This window comes from Perna viridis, chromosome 3 (assembly GCF_037379345.1).
Source record: "Perna viridis isolate PV_CMFRI_1.1 ecotype Kerala chromosome 3, ASM3737934v1, whole genome shotgun sequence".
Lineage (NCBI taxonomy): Eukaryota > Metazoa > Mollusca > Bivalvia > Mytilida > Mytilidae > Perna > Perna viridis.
The window spans coordinates 49061233-49079636 of NC_142447.1; the positions used below are offsets into that span (position 1 = coordinate 49061233).

At 32.0% G+C, this 18404-nt stretch overlaps 1 protein-coding gene and 1 long non-coding RNA gene across 3 annotated transcripts in view; one reads left to right on the forward strand and one right to left on the reverse strand.

Moving 5' to 3' along the window:
• LOC148622712 (uncharacterized) overlaps positions 1 to 18404 on the forward strand; it is a 33800-nt gene that overhangs the window by 8519 nt on the left and 6877 nt on the right. The window contains exon 2 of the long non-coding RNA XR_015920684.1: positions 13056 to 13219. This is a non-coding gene — a long non-coding RNA (uncharacterized LOC148622712). The remainder of the gene's footprint in view (positions 1 to 13055; positions 13220 to 18404) is intronic.
• The window catches only part of LOC148622713 (phosphatidylinositide 4-phosphatase SAC2-like), a 170699-nt gene continuing 165730 nt past the window's right edge, over positions 13436 to 18404 (reverse strand). For both annotated transcript variants that reach the window (XM_088572778.1, XM_088572779.1), the window contains 2 exons: positions 17513 to 17606; positions 13436 to 17043 (listed from right to left, as the gene is read on the reverse strand). In XM_088572778.1, the coding sequence (XP_088428904.1) occupies positions 16053 to 17043; positions 17513 to 17606 (1085 nt within the window). In that variant the 3' untranslated portion in view covers positions 13436 to 16052. The remainder of the gene's footprint in view (positions 17044 to 17512; positions 17607 to 18404) is intronic.

Genomic DNA, 18404 nt, shown 5'->3' on the forward strand with positions numbered 1-18404 from the left:
TTTACCGAAATTACGGGCCTTTAACCTAGCAAAATGTACAGAAATAATCGTTTGAAGGACTTTTTTCCTAAACACTTGCAAGATAATGACAAGATAAGTTCACTATGATAGGTTACAGGTCAAGTTTACATTTTGTACCAATAGATGATATTTAATTTAGATTAATTAAAACTTAAATTCAAGTCTGGCGTTTTAAACTAACATTCTGAGTAACAGAATTTAGTTAGAAGAGGTTGGTTTTCTCATCGTATATTTAAGCTCATCTGGGACGAAGGTCAGTGTGAACTATTGATTTGTGTTCGTTGTAGTTGTCTGTTGTCATTGTTGACTTTTACAGAAATCTTTTTTAAATTTTATTTTGTTGCAATCTTTTCTAATGCCTATAAAAATCATTTTCAAAAATCTTTTTTTTTTAATTTCATTTTTTGTTGCAATCTTTTCTATACCTGATTTAACACTCTAATTCCTTTTTTATCTAGGTCCTTCTAAATGTATTTCTCTTATAAATCTACCTACATATTTATGTCTGTGTTCCAGCATAGTTGAATATAGGAAAAATATATAAAGGAATACGGTCCTACTAAACAAAGAGTGGTACAGAGCACAAAAGTCTGGTAAAGACTGGTATCGTAGTTTTGAATTATTTGAGTAAATAAATGTTTCTTAGTATCTATATAGTGTTTATTTTCTATGTGACCATTGAAAATAATATATCAACTACTATTCTGGATATTTATTCATAGATCGGCATCTAGACATTGTCGCGCGATCAATTCGCAAAGTCTGGTGATGTGAAGGAGTTAAATAGCTATTTATTTGCATTTAAATAAACAAAAACAATGATGTATGGTATATAACTTGTTATGATTCAAAGTTATTTTATTAAATTAACGTGTCTTTTTAAATTTAAACATGATTTTTGGAGTATGTATTTCCACTCGTAGACTGTTCAAAATGGCGACTAGATGAATAAACTAATAATGTTACCGTGACGGTGAGGAAACGTAATTAATCAGTAAAGAGATTCGAATGTCAAAATATTCCATCTATTTATTGTGGTAAATAATATAGTTGTTTACCTTGTATGTACTAATAAATGTTGCCACTGGTAATATGTGTTATAGTATATGTAATATTCAATCATTTCGTAACATCTTGATGAAAAGATAAATGGAATTTCTATACTTTATTTATCAGAAAACGAATATCAAACATGCTAAAACAAGCGAAATAATACTTAATGTTTAAAAAGTTTACAAAACATGGCTAATTTAATTTGTCTGACATATGTCTTTTCTGCTTCTTCGGTTAAATGGACATCGTCTTGAAGAAATGCACTCTCCTTAGTCCTCTTACTTCCCAAAACATAACTCTGTTACTGTTTCTAAATTTGTCTTGTAGTAATCTGTTGATAGAACTTCTTTTTTCCTCATAAGTATCTGTTGTCGTACCCCTTGGTTTAAAACGTGGGAATAAACTACCAATTATAACTTCTCCAACCCCGTACTGTTGAATTAATGTCTCTACAAAATTACAAATGCGATTAAAAACGGTATTTGCTGATGTTGTTGTATTGATATAATTTCCCCCAGTTAGAATGAACACTCTAGTGGGTCTGTAAAGCGTTACTTGTGTAAACTGGTCATTAGATAAAAGTTTTTTTCAATTGTGGCTCCACCGACTCCTGCTACATGTAAATTTGTGTTGTCAAAGGTAAGTAAAGGGTGTTCCTGAACTCTCCTGATAAAACTATGGCCAATAATAGCTAAAGACATTTTTCTTCGAATTAATTGTAATATGAGTTTAGAGTGAAATTACATTTCTGATAAACACAGTAGTAGACATCAAACTTTTATACAACATGTACATATTAAAAAAAACTAGCCCATTTGTTTATGTAAGTAAATACTTGTCACTTTGGAATGTTAACTACCTAGTAAGTAATTACCAATAAACATGTCATTTAAGGTAAATTGGATTATCTTTAATTAGATTATCTTAATTGAATTAGCCACTGATTTAATTAAATCCATTAATTGATAATAATTAGCATTTGATTAAAGGACTGTTATGACAATTGACATTGAGTATGAGTATGAGTTCCTCAACTCAACTTTCCTAAGAAAACAAACATTCTAATAAATACTCTACTTTTTTCACACTGTTTTTTTTTTTGCTAAATTATTTTTGCAAATCTAAATTTTTTTTAACTTTGCTTAACTTTGTTTTTATTTACTTTATTATAATTTAAGTTATTTTTTTTAAATAGTTAATTAATTCTTAGAACTTTCCTATTTATTTCTTTATTTTAGTTTTTATTTGATTTTTTTCTTTCTTGTTTTTGTTTGTGTATGTGGAAATAGTCTTGATATTTTGTATTCAATTTAGTGCTACTTTGATATAGTACAGATTGTTTTTTAGCTATTAGTGTTCACTTCTGAAATTCTCATTAAATCTAGTACTTCTTAAGTAAATTAAATTTGAAGAAAATAATCTATTTGTGATTTTTTTGTCACCTTAGAATAATTTAGTGCTAACTTTTTATTTTTGCAGTTTTTTGTTTTGGCATTTTCCGTTTGGCCTGATAATTTATTGTTTATTTTTCTTCTTGTTTCTCGGTAATTTGATATTCATTTTTATCATATTTTATTTTTTTTACCATGGATTTCCATTAGTGTGGTGTCTGTCAGTCTGACTGTTCCAATAGCATGGCTATCGCTTGTGACACATGTAACCAGTGGTTACATTATTCTTGTGAGAATCTCTCACACCAGGAATTTTTATTCCTGAAGAAGACACCACTGTCTTATATTTGCTACCGCTGTCTGTATAGTGGTCATTGTTACAAGTTTGACAACGCAATACAGCGTTTGTCTGCAGCTATCCGTCAAAAACGTCTCCTCACCACTTTGTGCTTCCCAAATCTTAATTTGGTGAGCACACAGACGTCTCGGCATCCAGTTATGATAGGTCCCATGTTATTACATTGGGATGGTCAATTTGACCCCTATCATAAGTTCACCTCCCACCTTCAGGGAAAGTTTCTTGATACTGACCAGTCCCACGTGATATTTGGGTCAGATGAGGAACTTGCCTGTATGAAGGCTATTAAGTTGTCCTTTCCCAATGCTTCGCGTGTCCTTTGTGCGAAGCATCTTCAGGACAACGCGGTACATAATCTTGGTAAATCTTTACCTCAACCTGAGGTTACTAAGATTATTGCCAAGTTGTTTGGCCCTGACGGTATACTTACCTCCGACGACTTCATTACTTTTGACGAAATACGCGACGAACTGATAGACTCGTATGACATCCCTTACCTGTATAACAGGTTACTGCCCAACTTGAAGGAGTTTGCCTTCAAGCCCCGTTCAAAGCACCCCTGGCTACCCCGACTCTGGTATAACAACTGTAATGAGTCATTCAACATAGCGTCGTTGTCGTGAACTAAATTTTTAAACAGAATTAAATGAACTTAATAATAAAATGAAATGAAATGAAATGAAGTAACATAGATTGAAATGAAATAAATTTAAATAAATGATTCGTTAAAATAAAATTGAAAGAAGGAAATTTTGACTTACGTAACGGACATTTATTCGCCTGCAAGACAGGAGGATAAAACACTTTACATACGGCAATACTTTGAATATTACTTTTTTTTCTGCATATAACAGGAGACAGGAGAGTAAAAGACCCGACATACGTTTTTTTTTAAATAGAAATGATATAAAATAATTTTAGATAATTTTTTAGGTAAATAACAGAAAAAATGAATTATCAATGATTGGTTGATTGAGTATTCATATTCCAGAATAAATATTCTATATGAAACCAAAATTATCCGACATTAAAGGAAATGAAGGGAGGGGGTATGGTTGATCACCGAAACTTTGGCTAAAGAATTTTGGGGGCACACCCACACGTTTCATAGCCTTGACGTGGCGTGGGGGCTCTTCCATTATTTACATAATTACTGTATGTAATGGTTGTCTAATATGAACATTGCCTGGATATAGCCTTTCTATGCTGATCGGGCTTAAAACACCACTAATTAATATATCTATTTGAACATTCTTTACGTTTTTTTTTCAACTCCGAATCCATTTTATACTTAAGTCTACCCTTTGTTTACAACGAATCTGTCGTGACATCTGGGAGTTATAAATGAGTGATAAAATACAATATTAAAGACTGAAAAAGTTTTAAAAACATATGGAAATGACAAAATAACATGATTAAACTACAACTCGCATAAAAACAATATTACACACTGAAATTGTCATGAATTGTGCACCTCCAGACTTTACGGCCGCCATGTTGGAGAAACGAAAATGTTGAAGTCGTGACCGTATGTAAATAAATGTCTACAGAAATGCACCAAAAACATTTATTTTAGCTAAAAATAATAGAATATCACTATTTAGATACAAAGTAACTTTTATTCAATAAAATAAACCAATATTTCGGTACCAGTCTTTACCAGACTTTTGTGCTCTTTACCACTCTTTGTTTAGTAGTACCCGAGGAAGATGCCAAAGAAGACAAACAGCTTAACTTTTTTGTAAAAACATCACGATTTAGTACTTTTGTTATCATACATCATTAAATATAAAAGGCAGGATTATATAACTGAAGTCATATACGGATACATTAGAATATTGAATCAGCATCCAAACGAAGTCTGCAACCTATATTTTTACATTTCATTGACTGTATGAAAGTTGACTAATGATATCGTGTATGGGCAACATACGTTTATGGTTGTATTATCAACTTGGTTCTATATACTTATGGCAAGAAAAAGCATCAATATCCGGATTGTATCTGCATTTTCAGTATACTTGTGTATGTACGATTGAGCGCCAAACCAGTCTGGAAAAATATTTGCTAGTTTCGATAATTAAATACAAATCGAGTCATAGTTTTTCCAAGATAAGGTCTGCTATATGGCTCCCGGATGTTTACGAAAATTATGTCATCAATATTACCCATAATTCTCGGGTCATAAAAATTACGAAACGAAAATAATCGATAAAAGAAAGAATTGAAACGAAACAATTCTATAAAATGAATCAAATCGTAATAAAAACATAATTAAACTATACTAAATGAAACATAATACAGCGAAACTAAATACAATAAAAGAAATCTTTTAAGACGTTTCGCAAATTTTAAGAACCATAATGTTAACCGATGCCGGACAATTCGACCCAAATACATTTCGGACCAAGAAAACCAATAATTCTTTATGAATGGCGGACATTTCGGCCAATAGACATATCAGATCATGACAATCAGTATAATGCTTTAGGGCAAATATATATCATTACAAAATTTACCATACTTGAAGGTATAACATATCAAATAAGAGCTGACAAAAAAAAATTGTTTTTATCGATGTTTCTTCGGGAGCATCAAAAGGTTTCACCTTCATCATATTAAGTAGAAAGATCATGTAAACTTGTTGCCTATAAATTAAAGTAGTTCGCATTTTACAATTATGCAATTTATTCTTAAATGCCACGACAAGATGAAATGTATAATTTTAGGTTACCCATGTTTGCTTCTCACATAGTTTCTAGACAGTAATAAACAAATAAAGTAAATAGATGTAGGGTAACATGCCAGTAAACAATCATATGTTATTTTTAGCTCTCCTTGCCAAAGGCCAAGTAAGCTTATGCCATCACTCAGCGTCCCTCCTCATCTACAAATTTTCGAAATTCTCCTCCTCTAGATAATTGTGCACAAAATGACTGTTGGGATTTATGATCCGTGAAAAAAAAAAAATAGCCGCCGCTACTAGAAATAGAACATAGGTGTCTAAAGGCTTTTTTAAATAGCTAAAAAAAAAACAACGTTGCATTTAGCGTGATTCTGGCAGGGGATAATATTGTCCAGGATAAAGAGAAAACCTATGCCGAAATTCTGTAAACAATATTTACAACTGATGTAGGAGTTATGACACCTATAAAAGTTTTTTTTGGCATTCCTCGTATGTACAACTTTGAAAATATTCTCCTAAAAATTGTTCTGTATGGTATTCCACACAAAGTAAATGTTGGGATTCTTGATCCATGACAAAAACATAACCCCTGTTATTACAAATAGAACATAGGGGTCAGAAGCCAATTTTTTGCAATCAACTCAAAGGTTTTTTTGGAGGGTTATATAGTTCAGCATCATAAGATTGACCAATACCGACATTTTCGAAACGATTCGTCTACTAATGTAAGAGTTATGGTTCCTGAAACAATTCTTAATTTTTCCGCATGTACATGTACAATTTTGAAAATCTTTTTCTCTAAAACCATTTATGATCAGTTAATGGAAATAAAGCATATTAATTCTTTAGTGTATTGTGCTCAAAATGACTTGTGTTTTTTAATCCATTTAAAATGTATATGGCTGCCTATACTAAAACTGGAACATATGGGTCAGAAGAGTTTTTTAAAAAATAATTCAAAAAATGATACCTTCAGCAAAATTCTGGTTCAGGTCATAAAATGTTATTAAAAGCATTTCCTGCATTTTACTATTCAGTTAATTTTAACTTATCCTGCCTCATTGTCATTTTTTCTAATAAGCACATGGTAAATCAGGCTCTCTTAAGCCTCTAGTTATCCATTTATAATGTGTCTATAATATATTATAAAATTTAATGTTGATTTTCCAATTGTTCTTATCTAAATTTCTGGCGCAAAATTCCATGTTGAGTAATTCACAATATTGTGACATTATGTTTAAACAACAAAATTATAAAACATTTTGAAATATTTTGTAAACAAGAACCTACATCTTCATGTTTGCAAGAGCAATAATGGGAACCAAGATTCGAGCGGAAATCAAAAGAATGTAATCCTGGGACATTTTGATAAGAAGATGTGCATTTCAGTAAAACAGGAGTTAAAAAATGGAAATGGGATATAATGACAAGAATTGATCAACAAAAACAAGAAATATTATTCTTGGGTCTGATTGAATTCTCTCAAAATACAGAAATTGATAAAAACAATTTACTATCAGTCATATGACATCTGTCCCCACTAACACTCATCAAGTCAAAAGTTGATATGTTATTTGACCATGAGGTCAAAGGTCAAGTTCAAATGTCAACAAATCTAGTACGAGGCGCCTAGCCTTGATAAAACATAACCCCATACCAAATATCAGATTTCTAAGTAAAAAGACAGTAGAAAATTATAGCCCGGACAAAATTTTGTATATTTGGCCACAATTTTGTATGTCATTTGACCTTGGAGTCAAAGGCAAAAATCAAAAGTCATCCAATCTAGAACATTATACTCTAACTTGATGTGATTTAGTTAAATGTTAAACAGGTCAGATATCTAAGTAAAAAGACCAAAAGTAATGGCACAGACAAAATTGTGTATCATATTTTGCCAAAATTTGTATGTTATTTGACCTTGAGATTAAAGGTCAAGGTCAAAGGTCACTCACTTTGGTACGTGACACTTTGCCCCGAGAGAATATACCAACATACCAAATATTAGAAGTCTAGGTCAAAAGACAAAAAAAGTTATGGTCTGGACAAAGTTTGTATGAAAAGCGTCAAGACAAGTCTTTATGGGGTGATTTGAGGTCCGAATGAGCAAAAAAACAAAGATATGCTACATATTTTTATTTTTGATATGTTTCAGTGGAGAGCATCTACTACACATCCATGCATACATTTGGATAATATCTTCTTGCTCTTGTTAGCAAAACGGGTCTGAACATGGCCTATTTTTGTATATTTCATATTGTCAAAAATTAAGAATTTTGGTTGCTATGGTAATCAGATCTTAACCAATCAGATGGCTTTGTACTTTATTGTAAATTGCTTTCCATAAGACACACTTCATTAATATAATTATTTAGTTTGGTAAATTTCCACCTTTAGATATAAAAAATACATTCAAATTGTGATATTTTTGTGATTATTGGGCCTTAAATTGATGGTTGCTAGGGAGTGGTTGTTGCTATGGTAACGGTAAAAACATTTTTTAGTACAATTAGTTTAATGCTTTAGGGCAAATATATATCATTACAAAATTTACCATACTTGAAGGTATAACATATCAAATAAGAGCTGACAAAAAATTTGTTTTTATTAATGTTTCTTCGGGAGCGTTAAAAGGTTTCACCTTCATCATATTATTAAAAAAAATTATTTTGTAATATTAAAAATTCATTTTCTAATATTACAAAATATTGATTTTTGTCTACTTTGGCTTGCCATACTTTTTTCCCTATATTCTTGAACAATTAGGGTCATCACCCCTTATATCAATCCTTGACTGAATCTTTACAATTTACAATTTATGAGCCGGCTTTTACAAGAGGAGTGGGGGTATCACAGTACACTGATCTTAAGTAGAAATAGGTGTGTGAACAGGGTTTAGACAGAATGGCTCAAAATCAATTAGACTGTAAATAAAATGATTATCTGGGCATAGTCTGATGCAACTGCAGAAGTTGAACCCAGAATGGAAGGGACAAGTATGGACACGCCATTCAAGCTTGATACAGCTCTGAAGTTAGATTGAGATTATATGACCTACATAAGCTAAGATTATGACCAGAATCAAAGTTGCCACTTTTCGGCCCCAAATTTCTAAATTCACAACCGCCAAAATCAATCCCAGCTTTGCTTTGATGATATAGCACCTTGTACAATCCCAATGATTCTTATACCTTTGTTCAAGTCTGGACATCAGACAAATGTTTGCTTCTAGAGTTCAGGTCCTTTTTATCCTCCTAAGTCAGGGTTTTGAGTCCACCCTCGCTTCCTCAAACCCCAGACATCACTCACCCATATTTAGCAGGTATCGTCCTGCGCCATCTATACTCGGCGTCACGTAAATAACATACTGTTAAAATTTGAATAAAAATATTTTCTACGACTTTATTGAGACCTACCTCGATTAAATTGTCTTAAATGACTTGCTCATTCGTTTAGCCAAACGGCTTCTCCCTAAACATTGAATCGTTAAATTCCGGTCAGATTTTAATTCTAGGAGCCAATATTTACATTGTAAAAAGTCGGCCATGTTTACAGTGATCGGGTTGCTAGGAGATGTTGTTTACGTTTAAATGGTTTGTCCCAAAACCGAAGAACCCAGAATGCATTTCGGCGTTATTTCGGATATCTCGGATTTATTTTACGCGAACAACGTACAATACCGAGAAGTTAATCAAGCAGACGATTGTCACCGGAGTTCGACGGGAACTTACGAACTTCGTTTGTAAACAAATCGTCCCGTAGGAACCAACATGGCGGATATTAGTATGGGATTTTCCCGTAAGGATTTTTTACGCATGATTTAAGCTAAAAGCGACTTGTTCAGGGAGAAGCCGTTTGGCTAAACGAATGAGCAAGTCATTTAAGACAATTTAAACGACGGTAGGTCTCAATAAAGTCGTAGAAAATATTTTTATTCAAATTTTAACAGTATGTTATTTATGTGACGCCGAGTATAGATGGCGCAGGACGATACCTGCTAAATATGGGTGAGTGATGTCTGGGGTTTGAGGGAGCGAGGGTGGACTCAAAACCCTGACTTAGGAGGATAAAAATGACCTGAACTCTAGAAGCAAACATTTGTCTGATGTCCAGACTTGAACAAAGGTATAAGAATCATTGGGATTGTACAAGGTGCTATATCATCAAAGCAAAGCTGGGATTGATTTTGGCGGTTGTGAATTTAGAAATTTGGGGCCGAAAAGTGGCAACTTTGATTCTGGTCATAATCTTAGCTTATGTAGGTCGTATAATCTCAATCTAACTTCAGAGCTGTATCAAGCTTGAATGGCGTGTCCATACTTGTCCCTTCCATTCTGGGTTCAACTTCTGCAGTTGCATCAGACTATGCCCAGATAATCATTTTATTTACAGTCTAATTGATTTTGAGCCATTCTGTCAAAACCCTGTTCACACACCTATTTCTACTTAAGATCAGTGTACTGTGATACCCCCACTCCTCTTGTAAAAGCCGGCTCATAAATTGTAAATTGTAAAGATTCAGTCAAGGATTGATATAAGGGGTGATGACCCTAATTGTTCAAGAACAAAGGGAAAAAAGTATGGCAAGCCAAAGTAGACAAAAATCAATATTTTGTAATATTAGAAAATGAATTTTTAATATTACAAAATAATTTTTTTAATAATATGATGAAGGTGAAACCTTTTAACGCTCCCGAAGAAACATTAATAAAAAAAAATTGTCAGCTCTTATTTGATATGTTATACCTTCAAGTATGGTAAATTTTGTAATGATATATATTTGCCCTTAAGCATTATACTGATTGTCATGGTCTGATATGTCTATTGGCCGAAATGTCCGCCATTCATAAAGAATTATTGGTTTTCTTGGTCCGAAATGTATTTGGGTTGAATTGTCCGGCACTGGTTAACATTATGGTTCTTAAAATTTGCGAAACGTCTTAAAAGATTTCTTTTATTGTATTTAGTTTCGCTGCATTCTGTTTCATTGAGTATAGTTTGATTATGTTTTTATTACGATTTGATTCATTTTATCGAATTGTTTCGTTCAATTCTTTCTTTTATCGATTATTTTCGTTTCGTTTTGGTTCGTTTTCGTTTCGCAATTTTTATGACCCGAGAATTATGGGTAATATTGATGACATAATTTTCGTAAACATCCGGGAGTCATACAGCAGACCCTATCTTGGAAAAACTATGATTCGATTTGTATTTAATTATGGAAACTAGCAAATATTTGGCGCTCAATCGCACATACACAAGTATACGCAAATGACACTGCCATTATGCTGTTTTTCAGCTGCTGAAAATGCAGGTACAAACCGGATATTGATGCTTTTTCTTGCCATAAGTATATAGAACTAAGTTGATAATACAACCATAAACGTATTAAAAATTATTTTTAATATAAGAAATTAGTTTTGTAATATTAAAAATTCATTTTGCAATATTATAATTTCCTGATTTAGTAATAATCATACATTTTGTAATATTACAAATTGAATTTGTAGTATTAGAAAATGAATTTGTAATATTAAAAAATCCCTTTGCAATGTTGCAAAATCAGTCACATTTTTATGGCAAGGCAAAGTGGACAAAAATCAATAGCGTGTAATATTAGAAAATGAATTTGTAATATTAGAAAATCAGTCACATTTTTTAATATTACAAAATGATTTTCTAATATTAAAAATCGTAACTGAATACGACAAATCCATTTGCAGTTTTTTACTGTTAGAATTTCAATTGAATTTTTAATCGATTTTTCGGGTGGTGCAGGGAACTTCACCCAATGCGCATGTGCATGACGTTACATCTGGTGGCCGTGGACCGGAAGGGACCGAAAGAGGGAGGGGACCCGGGAGTGGACCTTGGTTTGACCGGAAGTGGACTTAGATGGGGGGCCAATAGGTGGAACATGGGGGCCTTTTGACGTAGGAAGGGGGGTTTTGATTATTGATTTTTAACCGCTTTTTATTGTGCTTTATGAATACATTACAGTTGTAAGGAGATTATAACATGTTGTGCAATGTTTACCACTAAGAAATACATTTTTATCATTGTTTTTTGTTTAATTATGTCTAATATTTTTTTTTGTATTCAGTTTGAAATTTTGACTAAACACTAATGATTATCCTGACAATTGATGTTCACATTTGGAACGTTAAGAGCTTTTGAATGGTGTATTGCCATTCATTTCAGATTTGTGTAGTCGACGAAGTCGCTGGACTTCGTGCAGGCGGTGTTGCCATAAATGTCTCAGCGGTACGAGTTCGAATCCCGCGGAGGGAACGACCAAAAATTTGCTTCGCAAATTCGACAGTCCTAACATCGTTGGGAATTTTTCAGACCCTTCCATAAGTTTTCGTTATCTTCCCTGTATCAATTTGATACGATGGAGCAGTGTAGCGAATAGAGTCGTCATATACATATAGAAAGGTCTGAAAAATTCCGAACGATAATAGAACAGTCAAATTTGCGATGCATGTTTTTGGTCGTTCCCTCCGCGGGACTCGAACTCGTCCCGCTGTGACATCTATGGCAACACCGCCTGCACTAAGTCCAGCGCCCTAAACCACTCGTCACATTCAGAGATATGGCAAGTCAAAGTGGACAAAAGTCAATATTTTGTAATATTAGAAAATAAATTTCTAATATTACAAATTCCCGATTTAGTAATATTATAAAATGAATTTGTTAATGTTATATTGGAAAATGAATGAATTTGTAATATTAGAAAATCAGTCTCATTTTTTTTAATATTACAAAATGATTTTCTAATATTAAAAATCGTAACTTAATACGACAAATCCATTTTCTAATATTAGAAAATCAATTTCTAATATTAAAAAATATTTTTTTAATATTAGAAATTCAATTGAATTTTTATATATATATATATATATATATATATATATATATATATATATATATATATATATATATATATATATATATATAATTTTAGTTTTACCCCAACACATTTGATGTTTTCTCCAAAGATGTCCTATATTTTGAACTACCTGGTATGAAATAACCTTAAGACACATTCAGTAGCTGATGACGACTGGCATTGTGTTCTATTCTAGCAATTACCTGACATAATCATCCACTTATGCATAAGCTGCTGTTTTCAAAATAGCGGTAGGACAGATCTTGCAAAGACAAATTGAAAATTAGCACAGGAATTCTGGCAATAATTGTTGCATGCTTATTATTGCTTAGATAAAGCATTAAATCATAAGAAATATGTACATTTTTGTATTCCCATTGTCACCTGAGATTGAAAACAATGTAATCATTTATCCAAAATCCTAAACCAGGAAATATGTAAAATTATTTAATACATGCAACTCATATTTTTAGTAGGCCAGTAAGACAACAAGGTCAGACAACTCCATTAATATGAGATTGATGACAACATAGTAGTAAATATTTGACACAATGTTTTCCATCAAATTAAAATAAATATTTGTACTGTATCATTATAATTCATGAATTTTATATGGCATCTGATCAAATTTATAATAAGTAATATGCTTTGTAGAAAGCAGCTTGATATGACTGCAGAGGTCAAACCCTGAAGAATTGAGGCATGCATGGACACACCAATCAAGCTTCATACAGCTCTGAATAAGGATTGCAATAACATGATTGTAAGAATTAGGAAAAAAACCAAGTGGCACCTTTTGGTCCCTAGTTCCAAAATAGGTAAAAAACCTAGACTTCTTATAGTGTAGCACCTTTTGGTACAATATCAGAGATCCATTCACCAATACTCAAATTATTGTCTAGACATCAGAAAAATGCTGATTTTTGGCCCAAAAGAAAATTTAATCTTGATTCTTGTCCTTCCCACAATAAACGCCATAAGCTATAAGCATCTACCTATGTTGTTAAATCAATGTAAGAAAAACTTGACAACACTTGGTGGACGAAAATGTTTTATTGGGTGTAGTACAACCTAAAATCTTCATACAAACTAACAAGGAATGTAAAACAAAGAAATAAAACAAACACATGCTAAAACTTTGTAGATAGAATATAAATAAAAACAATGTCTTGCATATACATATGGCATATTGCACCTGTATTTTCAGTAGGTCAAAAGAAAAAAATATACTTTCATAAGTAAAGTGCTTAGAAAGGTATTTTGGAAAAAAAACATTTTATAGAAAACATTATTCTAGTTCATGGTTAGGTGTGTAAAGCCTTCTTTACCAATTAGTCAAAATAATTTATGAAAGAATTATGATGTGGTTTTTCAAAAACAATAATTTGATTGCTCCATATGATGTAAATAATCAATATTGAAAGAAAACAAAAACAACAGAAATATAAAAGCTATTCCCAATCAGGCAAATTATTTGACTATTCACTAAAAACACAAGAAAAAAAACAAGCAAAATAAAACCACAAACCTTTGATGTAAAACATTCCAAAATCTAAAATTATAAATGCCATAAAACTTGTAACATGACTATGTTTTAAAAATGCCATTCACAATTCCTGAAACACAAGTGAAAAAAAAATAGACAATAAACTAGTAAGAATAAGTATTTTAAGTTACAATTGCTTGAGTTACATGTGTATTACTGGGTGGAATAAAATCTTGTAAGTGCTCTTCAATCATAAATCTTATGAAACTAGAGATATACATGTGATACTCTTTATATTGAACTAAAGTAGAAAGAGTTGCTCAAGTCAATTTACTACAGCCAGCGTTCTTGTAATATATACAAAAGGGCTACCAAAAGAAAAGTATATGAAATATATTATATTTACCAGTCAAGGAAAGCTTACACTTCCTATTAATAATTTATTTTTTAAATTGGTGTAAGAAAGGTTTGATGCAATTATTTACTACAATTATTGATAACAACATTTCTTTAAGACAATGAATAGCAACAGACAATATTTTCCTTCTACTTAAAAAACAGCCTATAAATCAGTTGATACCATTCTGTAATATAATGTAGACCAGAAAATAAATATTAAGGAATTTCACATTGTCAAGCTAGAGAAATGATTGTGAACAGATCTACAATAGATGTCAAATATTGCAACTTGTTCTTGAACAGGATTTTTAAGATAGTGAATAAAAATTTTGTTACTTCTTCAACAATTTCAGATAATCTGCAACTTTTACAAAGTGAAGATGTCTGTCAAAATGAATATTGTTTGCAAAGGTCGTGGTGGAGAAATGGGACTTTTATTTCAATAAAACATTTTTTTTTAATGCAAAAGGCAATATATCCCTTGACAGGGTGGGCTTGGTAGGTAAGTTACTAAATTTTGACATTAGAAGGATCCATTGAGACAATGTCTGGAATGATTACTAGGAGTATGGAGAAAGTATGTCAAAAGGGACAACACTAAAAAGGCATGTATAAATAAAAATAGTTTGATACAAGGCATTAAAAATGAATATAATATATGATTAGGAATAAAATTGTGACAATGAGAGCATAATTTTTTTGTTCATTTCTCTTTTTAAATAGTTCATAGATGCCAAAAAATCAATTTCATTAAAGAACAATATCCCATACTAATATTTCCTGTTATATTATTCCTTCTTAGTAGCATGTTAACATCCATGGGCTACATTGTTCATCATAAATCAAAAGACTCAAGTTTCTCACTCTTGAGACAAGGATATTAATATTTTCAGCCATGCGAGATTTCCTTATCTCACCCATGGGTGAGATAAAACATGATGTTTATTACATAGCAATAAAACATTTTATAATGTCTTGTAAATAATATAGAATTGAACTAAGCAGGGAATTCTGAATAGGTGTAGTTATCACAAAGTTCAATTTTAAAAGTGAGAAAAAGAATCAATTTTGAAAGTGAGAAAAAGAATCAAACACCACCAGAAAATGGAAGACTAGGAAATCTGAGACTCCTGGGTAAGGTTTTGATGATCTCTAATTGGGCAGGGCCTTGTTAGAAAACTGGAAATCTTACTGGTGGGAATCTGAGATCTCTGTCTTGCACCTTTAGCAGTATTAGATTCTCAACTTCTCCAAGAATCATATACTTAGCATTGTACAACCATGCTTTAAATACTAGCTCCTATGAAATAACCATCACTATACATGCCATTTTTGTACCAATAAAAGGGGAGCTAATTTGTAAACTATGCATCATGTATAATTTAATTTTTCTTTTCCAAGTAAGACTGTCAATTTTTTTCTTTTCTAAAATTTTATTATATTTACAAATAGAATATTGTGACCACTTTTTAAATATTTCATTCTAAAATTTTAGAATGTAAACAACCTCTTTTCCAAATTTTGAATGCATTGATGGTCCTATTAAATGCTGTCTTACAATATCTTTTATTCCAAGTGTTAAATGATTTTATTTCTCCAACGACATAGATAAAATACCTCTATTGAATCATATAAGGAACATGTTTCAATGACAAAGTAAGCCATGCATATAATACATCAATAATTTGAAAATTGGAAGACCAATAAAAGGGGAGGTAAGTTTAACTACGATACAATTTTTTGTTAATAATCTATACTTAATCTTTTTATAAAAAGATGACTTGAGTAAAACATTTTCTGTCACCGAACTTTTTTCTCATTTCATTTTCTAAAACTTCAGCTATTCGTTGTGTTTTAGGATTGCTTGTAGCAGGAAATATAATTTTTGGTATTTTTGACAATGGAGTTTCATTTTGCCCAATCACTATGTCTCCTGATTTCTGTTGTTCATCCTCTTCTGGTATTGCACTTCCCTGTTTATCCTCTGTAAATGAAAGAAGATTTGGTGTTATATCTTGCTCTATACCTTGTGACATTGCTTTACTGTGTTCAGTCTCTTGTTCTACACACATATTAGATAACTGAGACAAAGTTCCTCCATCAGTGATGTCCTGAGAGATTTGTTCTATGCTATCATCTTGAATATCACTAGGATACTCAGGTGATATATTTTGTTGCGATAATGAATTCATCTTTCCAGCACAGTTATTGAAATTATTGCCACCTGAAGCAGCATTTGGTTTATCTACCCCATAATCTGTATCTGGCTTATCTCCCCCTGAGCCTTTGTCTGGTTTATCTGTCCCTGACTTTTTCTTTGATTTATCTGCCCCTGATGAGTACTTTATCGGTAGTGTTACACTCTCTGAGGAATGGGTTCTATCCTCTTGTTCAAGCCCAGATTTATCTAATTTATAGAATACACTCCCACCATCTTCTGTAGATCTCTCTCCTGTTAAACTTCTACTAATTTTTATTCCTGGTATGTTTAATTTAGAAATGCTCTTAAGGCCTGTGTTTATATTCTTTTTCAGGTCAGACATAATATTTCTTCTATTTCTCAGTGGGCTATGAGCTGGAGAGCTGGGCTCTACTGGACTGGGAGTAAGGCTAGACTTAGGTGACTTTTTAGCAGAAAGTTTCATTACAGATAGGTCTGGTGCAGATATATCCCTGGGTACATGTATCCCTGACAAAGAATTCTCCTGCTGTTGTTTATGGATATCCATCACTTCAATGTGTGTTCGGGATCTTTTCCTGAATATAAAAGAGTTTGTTGTATAATCATGTTAAGTATGGTCTTTTTATCACCAAAAACTCTCAATATTGAAGGAAGGTTTACATTAATTCTATGACCCAAATAATTTACTAATAACAGTTACCAGGTAATTGTTTCCAGGTAACTGTTACCAGGTAACTGACATAATTTACTTCTGCAGTATAATAAACTTACTCTTGTAAATTGTATTGACAAACATGTGTTTTTTGTTTTCTTTTTAATTAAAAACATAAAAGAATGTCCACCAATTAATTGCTAGGTATTCAAATTTCAATTTTAGATTTAACACCATTTAAGATTGAACAATATTTTCATGTTCAGTGATTAAAAAAATAATAGAAAGAACAATTAATTGGCACTTTTAAAATCTGTAATTCTAAGGGTCATGTGAACTGGAATCTTTTTCTAATCCAAAAACAACAAACACAAAAAGAATTATCAACATACTTTTCTAATTTAGGAATATCGATCAGAGGCAGTTCTAGTGATAAAAATTCTTGTGTGGCAGCAGCAAAGGCCTGGTATACAGCACTGAGAGATTCTGTAAATAAGTAAATTAATGCAAATAGCAAAGGTCTGGTATACATCACTGAGAGATTCTGTAAATAAATAAGTTGATGCATAGCACTGAGCGACTGTGTAAAAAAAGCAAGTTTATTCATAGTGAAGTCCTTGTATATAGCACTGACAGACACTTTTAAAAAAACAAGTTTATTTATAGCAAAGGCATAAAGCACTGTGCAACTCTGTAAAAAAACAAGTTGATGCATAGCAAAGGCCTGGTATACAGCATTGAAAGATTTTGAAGTTTTATCAGTTAATAAATAAATGCTTTGCGAAGCACATCTTAATACAACTACAGAGGTAGAACCATAAACAGTTGGGTCAAATATGGTCACACCATTCAAATTTAATACAGGTTTGAATTTTGATTTTGATTAAACATTTGACACAAGATAAAAATTTGGGCAAATCAAAGTGGCCACTTTGTGGTCCCTTGTTGCTTAATGGTGGCAGTCAAAACCTCCAAAATCAATCCTGACCTCCCTTTGGGGTATGGCACCTGGTGGCACAATTTCAAAGTGATCATTCACTTTTACTCAGCTCAAGTTATCATCCAGAAATAAGATACTTTCTTCTGTCCCCTTTGTGACCCCTTATTCTTACATGGCTCAAGTCCAAAAATCAATCCAAGTCTTCCTTTTGTGATATGGCAACTTGTAGTAAAATTTAACAAGAGGCTCCCAGGAGCCTGAATCACTCACCTGGTCGAATTTCATCTTTCAAACGCAATACATTAATTTAACAATTTTGACTCAAGCAACTGAAAGTGTCTTAC